At 40.7% G+C, this 19,824-nt stretch overlaps 1 protein-coding gene across 1 annotated transcript in view; it reads left to right on the top strand.

Annotated features, from left to right (window-relative positions):
• dlgap5 (discs, large (Drosophila) homolog-associated protein 5) overlaps window positions 1-15,626 on the top strand; it is a 48,471-nt gene extending 32,845 nt beyond the window's left edge. Inside the window, exons 14-18 of the mRNA XM_028815130.2 lie at window positions 5,111-5,303; window positions 5,814-5,880; window positions 5,986-6,235; window positions 10,461-10,498; window positions 15,263-15,626. Coding sequence (XP_028670963.1) covers window positions 5,111-5,303; window positions 5,814-5,880; window positions 5,986-6,235; window positions 10,461-10,498; window positions 15,263-15,376 — 662 coding nt within the window. The 3' untranslated portion in view covers window positions 15,377-15,626. The remainder of the gene's footprint in view (window positions 1-5,110; window positions 5,304-5,813; window positions 5,881-5,985; window positions 6,236-10,460; window positions 10,499-15,262) is intronic.
• The last annotated feature ends 4,198 nt before the right edge of the window (window positions 15,627-19,824 follow it).

Raw genomic sequence — 19,824 nt, 5'->3', positions numbered from 1 at the left:
TGGGAATTTAAAGTGAGGAAAATGTAAAAATTGATAAGAACTGAGAGAGCAGGAACTGTGTCTGACAAAAGCATTCACATGAATGAGAGGTGAGAGGACTGTGTGTGTGGTTGAAAATGGTTGAGAAGAGGGTGGGACTTGAAAAAATCTCTTGGCAATAGTCTCATTTTAAGATTTTCTTTTAACATAAATATATACATACACAGTGGACCCTTGACTTAGGAACTCAATTCGTTCGCGAGGGCTGGTTGTAACTCAAGTTGGTTGTAAGTCAAGACTATTTTTCCCATAAGAAATAATGGAAATGCCCTTAATGTGTTCCGAACCACCCACAGCAACACTTACTTAACTTTTTTTTAATAGAAAAGGGTTGTATAATGTGCATAATTTACCAAAAACACCAATACTTTTTCTAATGTACTAACCAAAAAGTTATTAAAAAAAAGTGCCTAGTCTACCAGAAACAACAATTTCATACTGTACTCACCATTTAAGTTGACATCTTTGGCTTGCAGGAAGGAAGGAGGAGGAGAATGAAATGGAAGGTGGTTATTGTTTGGAAGGAGTTTCCTTATACAAATCTTTTCTTTGTAAAATTTTCGAGATGGTGGATTTCGACATGTTGTACATATCAGCAAGATCAGTCACACGAACGCCACTCTCATATTTCCACACGATTTCCTTCTTCGTTTTGATTGTGATCGCTTTCTTTACCTTCGTTACCTTCACTTCCTTCCTTAGCAGTTATCGAAATGAATTTATATAAAGCACTGCACTGACCGAAATTACGTCCACAAACACATGTATCTGAGCTCTGACTGACGCTTACAAACTCTCTCGGCTGTTTGTTTACAGTCGCACAAGCGGATACACGTGACCGCATTCAGGTCGTAACGCAAGATGTTGGTCGTAATTCAAAACAAAAATTTTGGTCATAAAACAAGTTGTTCGCATGTCCGGCCAGTCATATATCAAGGGTCAACTGTATATATAATTTTTTTTATATATATATAATATATAATATATATATATATATATATAATTTTTTTTTCCATAATTTATATTAAACCCAATTCCAGCAACTACAAACTGATGCATAAAGTCTTACAGTCATGGTGGGTTAAATCTTCACGTACTCCCAATAGCAACAGTAAAACTCTAGTTAACATTCTCGGTTGGCTCTTATTCTTCATTGCAACCCAATGAAAATTATTTTCTGAAGGTGTCAGTTTTGTTCCCCACCCTTTTGCCTAATCAGACACCCTGTTGCTTCTTACCTCTACTAGCTGCGTCCACTGACATTTTCCAACTTCTCAAAACTCATTGAAAGTATGTATGTGAAAAAACAAAGAAAATGTTGGAAAAATGTCCTCCTCATCCAAGTTCATAAGCGGCAAACTCATTCGTCACCCAGCTCAAGTGTGAGGACTCTGTTACACTCCCACTTTGTGTTCTAGGTCTCCCAGCATACACTGCACTCCTGTTTGTCTTGACCAAACTCCAGCTAAAAGCCTATCACCTGACATACAGTATGTCTGCTGGAAAGTTTAAAGTATCCCCTACACAGGGTCTGACACTCTAGTAGTTGCAGCCTTTCGACATTCAGTGTTATCATACAAGTGATTTGGATAAGAATACACTGTGTGCACAATTATTAGGCAAGTGAGTATTTTGACCATATCATCACTCTGTCAGAGCACCAGAGGTCCTCTGTGGATAGAGGAGAACCTTCCAGAAGGACAACCATCTCTTCAGCAATCCACCAATCAGGCCTGTATGGTAGAGTGGCCAGACGGAAGCCACTCCTTAGTAAACGGCACATGGCAGCCCGCCGGGAGTTTGCCCAAAGGCACCTGAAGGACTCTCAGACCATGAGAAAGAAAATTCTCTGGTCTGTTGAGACAAAGGTTGAACTCTTTGGTGTGAATGCCAGGCGTCAAGTTTGGAGGAAACCAGGCACCGCTCATCACCAGGCCAATACCATCCCTACAGTGAAACATGGTGGCAGCATCATGCTGTGGGGATGTTTTTCAGCAGCAGGAACTGAGAGACTAGTTGGGATAAAGGGAAAGATGATTTCAGCAATGTACAGAGACATCCTGGATGAAAACCTGCTCCAGAGCACTCTTGACCGCAGACTGGGGCAACGGTTCATCTTTCAGCAGGACTATGACCCTAAGCACACAGCCAAGATATCAAAGGAGTGGCTTCAGGACAACTCTGTGAATGTCCTTGAGTGGCCCAGCCAGAGCCCAGACTTGAATCTGATTGAACATCTCTGGAGAGATCTTAAAATGGCTGTGCACCGACACTTCCCATCCAACCTAATGGAGCTTGAGAGGTGCTACAAAGAGGAATGGGCGAAACTGGCCAAGGATAGGTGTGCCAAGCTTGTGGCATCATATTCAACAAGACTTGAGGCTGGAATTGCTGCCAAAGGTGCATCGACAAAGTATTGAGCAAAGGCTGTGAATACTTAGGTACATGGGATTTCTCAGTTTTTATATTTTTAATAAATTTGCAGAAACCTCAAGTAAACTTTTTTCATGTTGTCATTATGGGGTGTTGTGTGTAGAATTCTGAGAAAAAAGTGAATTGAATCCATTTTGGAATAAGGCTGTAACATAACAAAATTTGGAGAAGTGATGCGCTGTGAATACTTTCCGGATGCACTGTATATATATATTCCATCTCCAAGCTGTATAAACTTGAATGCTTATTTGATTTAAGCGTATCAGGTGATCTGTATTTGTGTAATGAGGGAGGGTGTGGCCTAAGGAGACCAACACCCTATATCGAAGTGTGTATAATTATTAGGCAGCTTCTCTTCCTCAGGCAAAATGGGCCAAAAAAGAGATTTAACTGACTCTGAAAAGTCAAAAATTATAAGTCTTTCAGAGGGATGCAGCACTCTCCAAATTGCTAAGATATTGGGGCGTGATCATAGAACCATCAAGCGTTTTGTTGCCAATAGTCAACAGGGTCACAAGAAACGTGTTGAGAAAAAAAGACGCAAATTAACTGCCACAAATTTGAGAAGAATCAAACGTGAAATAACCAGAAACCCATTATCCTCCAGTGCTGTCATATTCCAGAACTGCAACCTACCTGGGGTGCCCAGAAGTACAAGGTGTTCAGTGCTCAGAGACATGGCCAAGGTAAGGATAGCTGAAACCCGACAACCACTGAATAAGACACACGAACTGAAACGTCAAGACTGGGCCAAGGAGTATCTGAAGACAGATTTTTCAAAGGTTTTATGGACTGATGAGACCAAACCTTCTGCCAGTTTTTAGAAGACAGTTTCTTCAAGCAGTGGTACAGGAAAAAGTCAACATCTTTCAAGAGAACCATGATTTTTTTGCAGGACAATGCTCCATCCCATGCATCAAAGTACTCCATTGCGTGGCTAGCTAGTAAAGGCTTTACAGATGACAGAATAATGACATGACCCCCTTCCTCACCTGACCTAAACCCTATTGAGAACTTGTGAGCCCTTCTTAAACGGGAGATAATTACATTGAAGGAAGACAGTCCACCTCTCTGAACAGAGTCTGGGAGGCTATGGTTGTGGTTGCACAAAATGTTGATTGGCAACTGATCAAGAAACTAACAGATTCCATGAATGGAAGGCTTATTGCTGTTATTGAAAAGAAGGGCGGCTATATTGGTCACTGATTTTTTTTTTTTTGTTTGTTTTCATGCCAGAAATTTTTATTCGGAAATTGTGTGTTGTTTATTCTCACTTTAACAGATGAAAATAAACAAGGGAGATTGGGAAAATGTAAGTTTTTGATTTAGTTGCATAATAATTCTGCACACACGTGTATTCCCCTGATAATGTTCACACTCAGATTTCCTTTGCATAACATTTCAGGTTTATTAATATTTTGGATTGACTGATGGTCCTGTATTTGTTTCATATTAAAATTAATCCCAAAAATACAACTTGCCTAATAATTGTGCCCACAGTGTATAAGTAACAAGCTGGGTAAGTTGTTTGATACCAAGATGGGTGGATTGATAAATAATCGAGAATCTGTTAAATCCTCACAGAGGGACATGGACATCATAAAGGCTTGGGCAGATTTGTGGCAGATGAAATTTAATGTGAGTAAAAGTAAAGTATTACATATTGGAAGTAAAAATGTTAGATTTGGATACACAATGGGAGGTCTGAAAATCAAAAGTACACTTCATGAGAAGGATTTAGGAGTTGTAGTGGACTTGACACTATCAACTGACCAGACAGACGCCATTACAAAGCCTAACAATGTCGGGTTATTTAACGCCCTGATGTATGGAGTACAAGTCCAAGGAGGTTATACTCATGCTTTATAACACACTGGTGAGGCCTCTTTTGGAGTACTGGGTGCAGTTTTGATCTCCAGGCTACAAAAAGGACATAACAGCACTAAAAAAGTCCAGAGAAGAGCAACTTGGCTGATTCCAGGGCTACAGGGGATGAGTTATGAGGAAAAATTCAAAGAGCTGAGCCTTTACAGTTTAAACAAAAGGAAATTAAGAGGAGACCTGATTGAAGTGTTTAAAATTATGAAAGGAGTTAGTACAGTGGATTGAGACGATTATTTTAAAATGAGTTCATCAAGAACACAGGGGCACAGTTGGAAACTTGTTGGGGGGAAAATTTCACAGAAACCTTAGGATGTTTTTCTTCACACAGAGAACCACAGACACATGAAATAAATGACCAAGTAGTGCGGTAGACTGTAGGACTTTAGGGACCTTCAGAACTCCACTTGATGTTATTTTGGAAGAATTAAGTGGGTAGGATTAGCGAGCTTTGTTGAGCTGAATGACCCATTCTCGAGTGGATTGTTGTAATGTATTATTAAGTGTCATTTTACCTGTGTCTTCTCTGCTTGCTGTTAATTGTCATTTTTAGGATGCAGGTAATACTGCAAACTCCAGAGGATAAAGGGTGAAGTAGCAATAAAGCAACAAGAGAAGTGTAAAGCTGGTTGGAACAAAACCTATAATCACAGGGATCCTCACGATTGAAGTTGGGAGCCCCTGCTTGAGCAGATGTTTAAAACTGTTATTTTACTCTTTGCTCTTATGTGTGTTTTTTTCTTTTCTCACTTACCAGCTGAGAGGACGCCATATAAAGTGACTCCACGCAGTGTCTCCAAATTTGCAGCCACTCCACGGAACAGAGTAGAGCACAACAACTCCATAGCTCTGGCGTGCCCTGCTCTTGAGGCGTTGCAGAGTTCAGAGTCTCCATGCCGCTTCCCAGACGCACAAGTCCAATGTTCACCTCAGAGTTCAGCTATGGAAAGGTAATAAGAAAGAGTGAGATGTACCCTAAAGCAACTGGAAACAAAACATTTTCACCATTTTTGTGTTTCTGTTATTAAGACTACAGATTCAGAAAGTGCTAAGTGTGCTCTGTATATCAGTCAGGGAATCGATGCACCACCAGAACCTGTTTGATGCTATTGGAAATTTTTTTTCCGGTGTTATTCTGTCACAAATACACTTCAGACCAAATAAAGTTAGAATTAACATCTACCTTATTGATGGCACACACAATTCATGGTGATTCCGGAATTCCGAAATTTTTTTTAAGCTGTAAAATGTCTGACTAAGAGCTTTGCCTTAACAAATAAATGGAAATAAAGGTCATTTGTGATAAACAATTAAGTTAGTTATTTCATGCTAATACCAAAATATAGTTCTAATACGAAATGATTTGGAGTTTAAGGAAGCTTGGCAGTTTTCTTTTTAGCAAGTTTTAGATCTCCTTTTTTCCTTCCGATATTTCAGCTGTACTTGTTTTCCCATTCTAGCATGCACCTTGTAAATGAGGAAACTGAAACTAAACTGAAATCGCCCACCACTCCTGTAAGTGCAGATGTGAGTAGAAAAGTGATTAAGGAAAAAGTGTGAAATGAATTACGGGTTTTTGTTTTTTCCGATTTTGTAATCTATTGGCCATTGTGTGTTCTGTTTTATGTGAAGAGTTCCAATGTTGAAGAGCCCTGCAAAGATTTCGAGAAGTACCTACATCCCACAGGGTGCATCGCTGAGACACCTGCCATCTGTGATGAGGATTATGAGTTGACCCTGCTCAGAACACCTCTACTTGAGGAGACACCACAGGATTCTCGTGTTTCTGATCTGCAGGATGTGGAAATGTCCAGCCCCGCCCCTAAAATAATGGATACCTCAAGAGTCGCTGAAGAGAATTTCCAGGACAACCAAAGTACAGGTATCTCTGCCTTTTAAAAACACAGAATGGTGATACTGAAAATTACAACAAGAGTATGTAGTACTGAAAAACGCGAAAGGCGAGTGCATATCACCAGTGAAACGAGGAGCACCAACTGTGCAAACAAATCCCCAGTACACCCATGGCACTTACGTGCATGTCTGTTTTCCTTTTGTGATTGATCTTTGCATTCATGCTGGGTTATGCCTGGTGCAAATTTTATTTCTATTAGAGCTGTCGCATACCAATCTGACATTGTAAAATAAATGCAGATATATTCTAAACACCTGTAATATCTGAAAACGAAGTTCAAAGGTCTAAATCTCATCCTTCAGCTTTGTCATACTGAAATCTGCAAACTTTCGTTCTGACACCACCAATGATGATGCAACAAAAGTGAACACATAATTACCGTATTTACTCGCATATAAGTCGGGTCTTGAAACCTGAAAAGTCAATCGGAAAATCAGACACCGACTTATACACCCTAGGGTGTTTCATTTTCTAAGGCAAAAAATAAAATGTAAAATTTTTGCAAGCTTTGCTTACACTCCGAGTCTCAGTGATATAAAAGATATATATGCCAAATTTCAAGAAGATTGGATAATATTTAGAGGTTGCACACTTTGATCAGTTTTGTAAAAGTAGGCAAAAAATATGATTTTTCAATGTTAATTACTTTTATTGGGAAAACTAGAAATCACAAACTTAAAATATTAAAACTAGACACTAAGATTAATAGGTAGTATGCAAAACATGTGTTATATTAATCAACTTTGAACGATGCAATCCCTTCTTTTGTTCGCTTGGTGACAACTTTTCTGTGATGCTTGACTACCCTCAACAAGAATTGTTTTTGTTGTTCGTCCCTGACCGATTCGTTAAACTTTGTTGTTCGTCCCTGACCAATTCGTTAAACTTTTTTATCAGAGCAATTCCTCTTTCTGCGGTTCTCAATCCCAAGTAGACGTGAGTGTCTGATCAAGAGGTTTTAATCTAGGACTTGAACGTAATTTTTTCGTTGCTGGAGGCGAAAACTCGGCCTCTTCGTCACTAGGTGCTGATGATGATGATGGAGATGAATCTTCCAGTATAACTATTATTGATTTCAGCGATATTTTTGCAATGTTTATTCTTATATGAATCTTTTTTTTCTTCTTTTGTACACTTAGTTCTTATTTTCAAGGCGAAAACCTTGTCTACTCCACTCATTGACGAACTCATGCGATCTTCTCTTTGTGACCTAAGAAATTCTTTATCTTCTTGTGATACGCTAGTCATGTCCATCACATTTTGCCGGGAAATGTCAAATAACTCGACGAGATCACCTTTCCAAATCTGCCATTTCACATTTGCTTTTTCCGTGTTTCTCGATTTCTCTTTACCCAGATTTTGGTATTCTTTGTACAGCTTCTGTATACCAGCACGGATATTCTCCTCCGTCTTAACAGGGATATTTGCTTTCCTCCACACTTCCTGTAGTTTAGTACTGGTAGATTTAGCAGCATCCGAAAGTGTTTCTTTGATTTCCTTGTGATGGTAAATAAAAACTAAAAGTACTTGTTCCTTTGAAGGGAGCCGAGCTCCTAAAAACTCACCACTAGGCACCTTTTCTAGCAGCCAAATTCCTCTTTTGGTTCCCATTTTAAAGTTCAATTACCTGCAACAGATGAAAGAAATACATGAGAAGCCCATTAGTACAAAGCACTTCAATATTAGAAATTTCACTAGTTTGAAATAAAAGTGATCAATGTGTGCAACCCCTAAATATTATCCAATCTTCTTGAAATTTGGCATATATATCTTTTACATCACTGAGACTCGGGGCGTTAGCAAAGTCATATGAAAATTACATCTTTGGAAAAATGAAACACCCTAATACACCCATTCAAAAATACAACACTTAAATGTTTTTTTTCTTTTTCTCTAACACAACAAATTTTGTTGCAGCAGCGCAGTTACCAATTTCTTTCGCCACTTCAATGACTTTTAATTTAAAACCAGCTTCATATTTTCTTCTGATTGAACGCTCCATCGTAGATAAGGGATGCTGTTACGATAAAGGTTTACGAGGGCGTGAGATACAAAAAACAGGTCAAACGTCACTTCAGTATAGTTCGGGTATTACTGTGTGGACACGTAGGCACAATACTTAAGGGGGGAAAAAAAAGGCTGTGTGCTCCGTGGTTACGCTCAGGTGGCCGTTGGCATATCATAATCTCTTGGACCAATAGTGTGGTTTTTCCACATTCGACTTAAAAGGCCGACGTTATCAAATATCGGAAATTATCCGATAAAATCAAGCCCTGACTTATCCGCGGGAGAATTTAAATGTGAATATATAACGGCACATTAAGTGGCCTAATTGCAACATGACACTGTCCCAATTCCCATTGTGAAAGGACTGACAGAAACTGTTTTCTCTTTCATTTTACTTTTAACTTGTGTTCATATTTGCTGCTGCCCTCATTTCCATATATAACCCCTTTTTATACTTAAACCATCGTGGAAATTTTGCTTGCACTGTCCTTTTAATTCTCGGCCTGTTGATCTTCAGATACGCCGTATCTTTGAATAAGTATCAAATGCAAAACAAGCTATGTGTTGTGTTTGCTTTCATTTTATCAGAAAATATTCCAATGGAGAAATTTGGAAGGAAAAAAACAATTCTTTAAATATTAATGCCTGCAATTTAAAGATCAGAAAACTCCATTACTTTTTATTTGTATATTTGAATGGTTAGTATGTGATGTTTCAGAAAATAAGAATGTGGAGGTAATATTTAAAAAAAAATTACAATGCAACCTTTAGTGTTTTCAGTTATTTAAATTGTAAAGCAATTTATACAGGGTGAGCCAAAATGAAGTAGCACATTTCTCAAGGTCATTATGCAAGGTAGAGGCAGCCGAGTTATCCCGTCGTTTTCAGTCAGCAACATACCTTGGTCTGGTGCGCACTGTGCTTTCGCTGTTGAAGTGTTCTTCAAAAACAACGAATCCATCATCACTACGCAACGAGCCTTCCAAACGCACTTCGGCATTCCTCTTAATGGTGACGTCCCAAATCGGAAAACAAATTCTTCAGTGGGTGATTAAATTTAGACAAATCTCCAGGCTGTGCTCGGACAGTACGAATGCCTGAAAACATCCAAGCTGTAAGGGCATCCATTTTGCAGCCTCCTAGACATTCAGCACGCAAACCTGCTTCTGCCATAGGCGTTTCCAACCTGTCTTTGAGGAAGATTTTTGTATGAGGACCTTCATTTCAATCCGTACAAAATGAAGGTAGTGCAGGAACTCGCTGGAAGAGCCTTAGATAGTTGTGCGTGAACATTCTGCAAACCATTCATCGAGATGCCATCATCATGTGTGGTGACGAGGCACACTTCCATTTGAATGGTTGCATAAATAAGCAAAACTTCTGCTGCTGGGCTGAAACCAACCCTTCGTGAACGTCATCAGAGACCCCTGCGCTGTGAGCGGGCTACATTTTGGTGCGCCGTTGCAGACTTTGGCATTGTAGGCCCTTACTTTTTTGAGTTGTATTGAAATGCTAGAGTAGCTAAGGAAGGCCCCTTTATACCAACAGTAATATGCCTGCATAACAATGTCTTATGCTTTGGCATTATCCTGCTACAAACAAATTTACCCGTGGGATACCAAACCTTACTGTCCATGCACAGAAAATCACGTTTGTTTGTGAAGAATGCGTCCGTGCACAAGCCATAAAAGCACAATGCCTGTCCGATTCTCAGTTTGCAAAACACAATCATAATGAAGCATACAATAGCATGTTAAATACAAATGTGCATGTAGTAGCATTTATAACTTTTCATTTATGTTTACTTATTTTTAATGTGGGAAATCAAAATTTTTGTGTAATTTGACAGCTCTAATACACAGTTACATTAATGGGCGTCTCTGCATGTGCTGAAATGGGATTCGGCCTGAATGCTGAAAATGTTCGTGTACCTTAAACTAGAAATGCTAGTGGTAAATAAAAACTGTTACAGTAAGTGACTTGTAAAGGCCATTTTGTTAATTTATCTTCAAAGTTTTGCGTCTCCGATGTTTTATTTTGAACTGGGTCTTCCAGGAGGTGTTTGAACTTTTCGTTTCAATTTCCATAAACTGTAAAGAGGATGTGTGTGTTGATGCCGGTCTGTCTGTGATGTATTCATTTATTTCTCTCTCCTTTTTTTCCCCTCTCCCACCTCCATCTCTAGTTCAGACCCCCTGTGGTGATGATACCCAAGGCGCCGTCGTAAGTATCATTTACTCTTCCTAGCTAATCAAAACGTAGATTAACAAGAGCCTTCTGTACCTGTGACAAGATGTCATCCCAGGGTGATCATAAAGCCTTTCTTGAAAGGAAGCAGCAAGACTTCAACACTTGTGTTCCGGAAAGGGTTGATTGCTACCATAACAGAAACAAAACTTCTCAACAAGGGCAGTGCTTCTGCAGATTATACCTTTGCAATGTATTTCACACAAGCACAATGATAAAGCAGCGGCTGAAGATGACGAGTCTAATTGCCTACATTTGAGGACATCACTGATTATTGGCTTTTGTTTTTTGAACATTTACATGTCTTGTGCACTTACTTACTTTATGACTGGCAACTGAACCAGTAACTAATATTTCAGATTGGGGTTAAATATTTTCTATTTCTGATCTATTTAAAAAAAAAAAAAATGAGTACATATTCACTTGACGGTGCTGTTTTCTAGACACGTCTCTAGAGCCTCTTTGGCATTCTGTGCCCAGTAACAACCTGTGCTGCCCACAATGGGTAATCTTTGCCATAACCTTACTGTTGAGCATTCGGAGTGTTCTGTGAGCTGTGCCGTACATATTGTAAATGGCGCACATCTCCTAGTCCAGCTTTTCATTTTAGGCAAGGATCCCTCTTCGTGAACCAATAATACATAATTGAGATTGTAGTGCACACGTGTGGTTTATTTGACAAATTAAACAGTAGAACTTCAGTATCGCATAGTGAGATTTGCTCATATTTGATAGGTGGACTGAAGCTATAGAATATTACATGCAAAAGATGATAAACTCCGGAATCGAGATGTGTTTTTGGGCAAAAGCCCATCTACAGTATCTTTTTATGAGCATTCAAGCAGGGGCCAAGGAGCTGTCCCTAATATGGTGATCTACAAAGTCTCACGTTGTTGCATAACAAGTACGCTACTCCAGTTTTCAGGTGGACGGGCCTTTCAGCCCACCCTGCGTCCTCTCAGTTGCCACAAGCAGCTCATATACACCTGATGAGCTCTAATATGGATGAAACTCATGTTGTGTATGCTTTATATATTTTTTACACATATCTGTGAGCTGTTCCTGGCAACTGAGAGGATGTGACGGATGTTTGCAGACTGGCCGACCAACCATAAGCGTTACCTGGTAGGTGAGCACCTAAATAATCAGATTCCGATTCTGAACTAAGAATGTAATATATACGAGGTCTGTCTATTAAATAAGAAGACTGACACAATAACTTCCTATTATCTATATAACAGTTGTAACGCTTGTCCCCCCATTCGTAGTTACGTACAGATGCAGTCTTGGCTTCCACTGGTCGAAGGTGCAGAGCAGATTAGTTTCTTTCGGCTGTTTCAATGCCTCAGACGTTTACTTCTTTACTGCATCCATTGACTCAGAAGGTGTCTCTTTACACACAGATTTCAATTTAGGAGAAACGCACGCGCGCACGAGACATGCGGTCTTCTCCGTAATCCTCAGTAAGCATTTGAAAAGATTCCGTTGGTGTTTTGCTCGATTTTACTAGAAATTTGAAATGGACACGTTGCTCCACTTTTAAACTTAGGATTCCGGCGCACGAGGGGGAAACGCAACTGCATGAAACGGTGACTGGCAATAAATTAAACGGCAGAGTGTGCTGTCGTTTGTCGTGCGGGTTTGGACAGGTTTAAACCTGAATGGCAAGAGCTCAGAATCATTCTCTCTGCTTTGTTTAAGACAGCGGTGTCCAACTCCAGTCCTGGAGGGCCGCAGTGGCTGCAGGTTTTCATTCTAACCCTTTTCCTAATCAGTGACCAGTTTTCGCTGCTAATTAAATCCTTTTCCCTTCATTTCAGTAGCCCTGTTTTTAAGGATTCAGTCCTCTGAATTGATTTGTTTCTTTATTAAATGGCAGCCAAACAGAAATGAGACGTGAAACGAGCCAACAGATGACCAGCTAAACTGGGATTTCAAACTCCAACCAATTTCACTCCAAACAGTCTCTTCATGAGAAACTGATTCTTGCCCGTTATTTAATTCAATGGCTTGTTGCTGCTCTCATTCTGCCACAGCAGATATTTCCAAATTTGTTGTTTTTTCTAAGAACACCATCAAAATTTTTTGGTGACCTGAGAGACCAACCTTACTGAGACCTTCACCTTTCTTTATTTTCAGATATTGTTTGATGGGCACAGGTGAGTTGGTTATATGGTGGCTTGTTTGGCTACTAATTAAGGAAAAAGAGACAATAAGGGGCCTGAGTCAAGTTAATTAAAACTAAAGCAAAAGAAGTTAATTAGCAGTAAAAACGGCTCACTAATGAAGAAGATGGTTAGAATGAAAACATGCAGCCACTGTGGCCCTCGAGGACCGGAGTTTGACACCTGTGGTTTAAGAGATAGAAACAACGCTTCCCCCTCTCCTCGGCCCACAGCCTCTCTCTCTTGGATTAGTGTGAATATATCGCTCCTGCAAGCGAACTGTGATACTTAGCACAATGAGAGAAGTAACAAAATCATCTGGAACGTTCAAGCAAATTATAGAAAAAAAAACATGTTAAGTAGTTCTCTCGTTCGCTAAGCGGAGGTAAGGTACACGCCCAGAGGCTGGCACGTGAGGAGGGCCCCATCTGCTATGTGTCTCTCGGATTCACGCAGATAAATCGGTACTGCAAGTGCACTGTTTAGCACGATGAGAGAACTTGCGAAATCAACCGGAATGTTCCAGCAAATTATAGAAAAAAAAACCCGATCCAAATCCGTTAAGTAGTTCTCTCGCTTGTTAAGCGGAGGTAAGGTACACGCCCCGAGACTAGCGCATGAGAGGGCCCCGCCGCCCGCTGCATCTCACTTGGTTTTGTGCTAATAAATAAGTACCACAAGCAAACTATGAAACGTAGTGAGAGGAGAGAAGTTGCAAAAATCAACCGGAATGTTCAAGCAAATTATAGAAAAAAACACGGTAAGTAGTTCTCTCGTTCGCTAAGCAGAGGTAAGGTACACGCTCCAAGGCTGGCACGTGAGGAGGGCCCCATCTGCTACGTGTCTCTCAGATTCGCGCAAATCGGTACTGCAAGTGCACTACTTGGCACGATGAGAGAAGTCTCAAAATCAACCGGAATGTTCCAGCAAATTATAGAGAAAAACCCGATCCAAATCCGTTAAGTAGTTCTCTCGTTCGTTAAGCGGAGGTAAGGTACACACCCCGAGGCTAGCGCGTGAGAGGGCCACGCTGCCTGCTGCGTCTCACTTGGTTTCATGCTAATAAATAAGTACCACAAGCAAACTATGATACATAGCGAGATGAGAGAAGTCGCAAAAATCAACCGGAATGCTCAAGCAAATTATAGAAAAAAACACGTTAAGTAGTTCTCTAGTTCGCTAAGCGGAGGTAAGGTACACGCTTCAAGGCTGGCACCTGAGGAGGGCCCCATCTGCTATGCGTCTCTCAGATTCGTGCATATAAATCGGTACTGCAAGTGCACTACTTAGCACGATGAGAGAAGTCTCAAAATCAACCGGAATGTTCCAGCAAATTATAGAAAAAAACCCGATCCAAATCTGTTAAGTAGTTCTCTCGTGAAAAGCAGATAGAAGTTGAATTTTATATATTTTTCATCCTCCGTAATGGCCTGGTTTGACAGGGCATCTGCACGTTGAAATTGGACTACAACTATGGCTTTCATGCAGCAGAGAGGGTTGCAGGCCTGAAAGTGCTCTGTTTTTCCTTGGCCGTTAACAGAGTAGAATTACCAAACTCCTTTCTTTCTTTCTTTCCTTAGTTACCGTCACTAAAATGTTACTAGTCATGGTTGCCTCCTGCAGTCACTCTGCTCAGTCAGATTTTTGAGTCGCCTCTCTATTCCCTAATGTCTAAATTCTAGAGCACAAGTGCGATTCTGTGTGCCGTCGTATGGTCTGCCTTGTGTATTTAGCATGCAAAGTGCACTCGGTTTACTGTATATCACAAAGTGGTTGCAGCACATCTGATGTCCTCGGTTTTTGCATGTTTTAAATTATAAATGGCCTCCGAGCTTTAGATACAATGTAGTATTTATAGGAAGGAAACCTCTGTAGCCGCCGACACGTCACCCGGGACCAGTGTCCGGGTGCAGCATTCACCAATGAAACCACTCGGGCACGACCCAGCCCTCCAGTTCAGCTGCTTTGTTCCTGCATGTGAGAATCTTCAGGATTTGCTGATCATTAATTAGGGGGTGAAGTGGCCCTGTCTGATATTTGGGGCTCATACACACTACAACGATGTCTCTGACGTGTCTGCACTTCCTCGCACCCACACGGCTCAACTGTCCCCTCTAAGTGCCATTAACAGAAGTTCTTATCCGTGATCACAGTGTTAAAAACTTTGGAGTTACGATGGCTTATGTTCCCAAAAAAACAAAACAAAAGGCTGCTTCTTTCTTTTAAGTCACCATTTTATTCCTTAAGTAACATTCTATTATCACAGTGCTAGATATTACAAATAAACGGCCGATTATTAATAAAACAAAAGTTTGTATTTATGTAATGTTTAGTTCGATTCTCGTCTCCATATTTGTGTGTTTTAATTACCATAACGCTGTGTTAATGCAAAAAAAAAAAAAAAATGGTGCATTACAGGTTAATATCCAATGATTATCGAGGTCAAAGGTCATTGAGTGGCTAGTATTCTGTTTGTCCAAAATGAGTTCCTGGTTTGACCTTCTGGGTTTTAGATTATCGTGTAGAAGCCACTTAGGTTTATGCATTGACGTTTTTTGTTCTCTTTTTACGTTAGAGTGACAACCTCCTGCCCTTCACACCTCCTGTCCTGGGCCCCGTACGACAGTCACTTGCATGGCGGGATTTGATGTCATTTACACCCCCGGGAATGGCCCTGGATGAAGACTAAACAAGAAGAAAAATGTTTGTACAGTTTAAAGTGTGAATGCTGCCTTTATTAGTTTTTTTTTTGTTTTTTTTTTTTAATGGGGGGGGGGGGGGGGGGGGTAGACGAGAATGTTTGTATGACTGACGATTAAAGATTTTGTATATATTTGACCTTTTGCTGTATGCGCCTCTGTCTGTTCCAAACTTTGCTGCCATTTCATTGAGTCTTGTCTGTTGCCTTCTTTGAAATGGAATAAATCTACGTTGGTGGATTTTTTTTTTTCCTCCTCATAATTACTGATAAACTCTCTCCAGATAAAGTAATATCAAGTGTTTATTTGATGTAATTAATTTTCTTGCTTGACTCTGCAGCTCACAGGCGTTTGGTTCTGTTTAAAGGTGTTTTTCCGTTTTTGAAGGTGCATTGTACCCGGTTACCTTGGTACTGTTTATTCTGTTAATGTCCTAAGAAACATTTTGCGTTTCTCACTGACCCTAACCCTTAGGCTCTCTGCTATGTTGGAGTAACTGTAGTCATACATAACACCCACACCTGGATTTCGAGGACCGCCAGCCGTTAAGGTGCACCGTTACTCCGTTCTGCCCAGGACTACACTATGCACACAGACAGAGGACGACATCTTCCACCTCGGCTGACGTGTAATCAATAATGAGCTTTTAATTCCCAGGTTAGCAAACACGGCCAGATTAGTAATGAAGGGGCAATACCAAATGTTGAAGTATCTCTTGAAATCTTCTCTATTACACACTAGCAATCAAAATTAGAGAAAGGTTTATGAAAAATTGCTTCTTTCCAGTATTGCTGACTGCTCAAAATTGAATGTCATAGTAGCTGTAGCTATGATTACAGTTGTTCTAACTAGAATTTGAAAAATCGGTATTCAACAAAAAGTATGTAATTTTGAGAAAAAGTACATGTTTCTAATCAAAGTTAGAGAACTGTCAGGGCCGTATTGCAAAAGAAAACACACAAAAATGAATTTTCTGGACTCCATTTGAGGATTACAGCATTCAAAATCTCATAGGAAGTGTCGAGGCCGTTGCTTTCAATGGCTTTGCCACATCTACACCCACAGGATGTGACCTTTATCCTGTCCCTGCTCTGGTTTGATTTTTGTAATCCCCAACCCCAGTCTTCCGGGTTCTTCCACAATTTTGGAATTGTAGCGGGTTTCCTTGGCATAACTTTCTGTTGATTCTCATTCGGGTTCACATTCCATGACTTCTGGCTTTCCGTTTCATCCCTTCGATGTTCTCCGTTTCTAAGACTTGCTTAACCAGTGTTTCATGTGATGGGTCCAAAAATGGTTTCCCTATGCCATCGCTCTGAAGCGAGCACCATCTTGCTGAAATGTCTGACCCCCTCTCATTCTCGAACCTGGTGTTAGACAACCCTGTAAGAACTTATTTTCTTGTTTCTGTTGCTCCCGTTGGGGGTCATCACTGCAGATCAGTCAGTCAGTCATTCTCCAACCCGCTATATCCTAACACGGGGGCCAATCCCAGCCAGCACAGGGCACAAGGCAGGAAACAAATCCTCGGGCAGGACACAGACACCCAAGCACTAGGGACAATTTAGGATCACCAATGCACCTAACCTGCATGTCCTTGGACTGTGGGAGGAAACCCACACAGACACTGGGAGAACATGCAAACTCCACGCAGGGAGGACCCGGGAGGTGAACCCAGGTCTCCTTACCACTGCAGATCATCCATCCATTATCCAACTCGTTATATCCTAATGTAGGGTCACGGAGGTCTGCTAGAGCCAATCCCAGCGAACACAGGGCACAAGACTGGAAACCAACCCCAGGCAGGGCACACCCACACACCAGGCACAATTTAGAATCACCCATGCACCTAACCTGCATGTCGTTGGACTGTGGGAGGAAACCCTCACAGACACAGGGAGAACATGCAAACTCCACACAGGGAGGACCCGGGAAGCGAACCTGGGTCTCCTAACTGTGAGGCAGCAGCGCCACCCACTGCAGATCATCTTGTTCCAGATCTTCCTGTCCTCGTGTATCCAGTAGGGAGCGTTAGCTCCCTTGTTTGAATGACTTCTTTTGTAATTGCGGCGTGTTACGTAACCCGAATCTATATAGATCTAATATTTAAAGGCGATACCTCTCCCTCAGTGATACGGGGGTAAGAAATCACATAAGAGAAAATAACTTAGCTTTCTTTAATGACAGCTTACGCTGCATAACAGACGAAGGAAGCCATGGTAAGAACCCAGTGGGGGGCCCAATGGATAGAGGCTGCCATTTTCACCGCTGCGTTGGAAGGATTTTCAGGATCGGATGATGTTATCTTCCATCCCATCTGTCAGCTGCAAAGGTGGGCCGGGCAATGTTCCAAGGCTTTATACTCTTTCTTCATGTGCAGGCCCCCACTTAGGTGAATCATGTCATTCCAAACAAGGCAAAGAGGGGACAGTTTCATGCTGAGTTTGACACACAGAAATCGTGTACAATGGCCTTCAGTCTGACTGCCCATTTCGCAGTTGTCCCTAACCTGTCTTGTCTTAAAATGCTTGCCTAGCAGTTCTTATATGGTGAACTCCTGTGTGCTAAATCTGGCAACAACAACATTTATTTATATAGCACATTTTCATACAAAAAGTAGCTCAAAGTGCTTTACATAATGAAGAAAAGAAGAATAAAAGACAAATAAGAAATTAAAATAAGACAACCTTAGTTAACATAAAAAGGAGTAAGGTCCGATGGCCAGGGTGGACAGAAAAAACAAAAAAAAAAAAACTCCAGAAGGCTGGAGAAAAAAAAATAAAATCTGTAGGGGTTCCAGGCCACGAGACCGCCCAGTCCCCTTTGGGCATTCTACCTAACATAAATGAAATAGTCCTCTTTGTAGTTAGGGTTCTCATGGAGTCACTTGATGCTGATGGTTATACAGACTTCTGGCTTTTAATCCATCCATCATTGTTGGAACATCATGGTGCTTTGGGTAGATGGTGGACCACCAATAGGACACCGGAAAAGGAAACAGAAGAGAGAGTAGGGGTTAGTACAAATTTTGAATGAATAGTTATTATAATGAATTGGATATACAGAGTGTCAGGATTAAATTACAGTGAAGTTATGAGAAGGCCATGTTAAAGTAATGTGTTTTCAGTAGTTTTTTAAAGTGCTCCACTGTATTAGCCTGGCGAATTCCTACTGGCAGGCTATTCCAGATTTTAGGTGCATAACAGCAGAAGGCCGCCTCACCACTTCTTTTAAGTTTTGCTCTTGGAATTCTAAGGAGACACTCAGTTGAGGATCTGAGGTTACGATTTGGAATATAAGGTGTCAGACATTCCGATATATAAGACGGGGCGAGATTATTTAAAGCTTTATAAACCATAAGCAGAATTTTAAAGTCAATTCTGAATGACACAGGTAACCAGTGTAGTGACATCAAAACTGGAGAAATGTGTTCAGATTTTCTTTTCCTGGTAAGGATTCTAGCAGCTGCATTCTGCACTAGTTGCAAACGATTGATGTCTTTTTTGGGTAGTCCTGAGAGGAGTGCGTTACAGTAATCTAGCCGACTGAAAACAAACGCATGAACTAATTTCTCTGCATCTTTCGATGATATAAGAGGTCTAACTTTTGCTATGTTCCTTAGGTGAAAAAATGCTGTCCTAGTGATCTTATTAATATGCGATTTAAAATTCAGATTACAATCAACGGTTACCCCTAAGCTTTTTACCTCCGATTTGACTTTTAATCCTAATGCATCCAGTTTATTTCTAAGTCTCATTGTATCCATTATTGCCAATCACTAAGATTTCGGTTTTTTCTTTATTTAATTTGAGAAAGTTACTATTCATCCATTCTGAGATACAGGTTAGACATTGTGTTAGCGAATCAAGAGATTTGGGGTCATCAGGTGCTATTGATAAATACAGCTGTGTGTCATCAGCATAGCTGTGGTAGCTCACGTTATGTCCCGAGATAATCTGACCTAATGGAAGCATGTAGATTGAGAAGAGCAGTGGACCCAGGATAGAGCCTTGTGGAACACCATATAGAATATCATGTGTCTTTGAGTTAGAATTACCACAACTAACAAAGAATTTTCTCCCTGCCAGGTAGGATTCAAACCAATTTAAGACACTGCCAGAGAGGCCCACCCATTGACTAAGGCGATTCTTAAGAATATTATGATCAATGGTGTCAAATGCGGCACTCAGATCTAAGAGGATGAGAACAGATAAATGGCCTCTGTCTGCATTTATCCGCAAGTCATTTACTACTTTAACGAGTGCAGTTTCTGGCTCTGTGTCAACTGTGCATGTGAGTAGAAAAAGGCTGATTTATAAAATATATTTGCACAGAGCACAGTGACATATTAAACTTATACACTTATTACACCTCGTCATATTGTTCTGTCACACCCATCACCTGCATGCCTTCTCACCACATCCATAAACCTTCTCTT

The sequence above is a fragment of the Erpetoichthys calabaricus genome, chromosome 12 (assembly GCF_900747795.2).
Source record: "Erpetoichthys calabaricus chromosome 12, fErpCal1.3, whole genome shotgun sequence".
Taxonomy (NCBI): Eukaryota; Metazoa; Chordata; class Cladistia; order Polypteriformes; family Polypteridae; genus Erpetoichthys; species Erpetoichthys calabaricus.
This window is presented reverse-complemented; position numbering and strand designations above follow the sequence as displayed.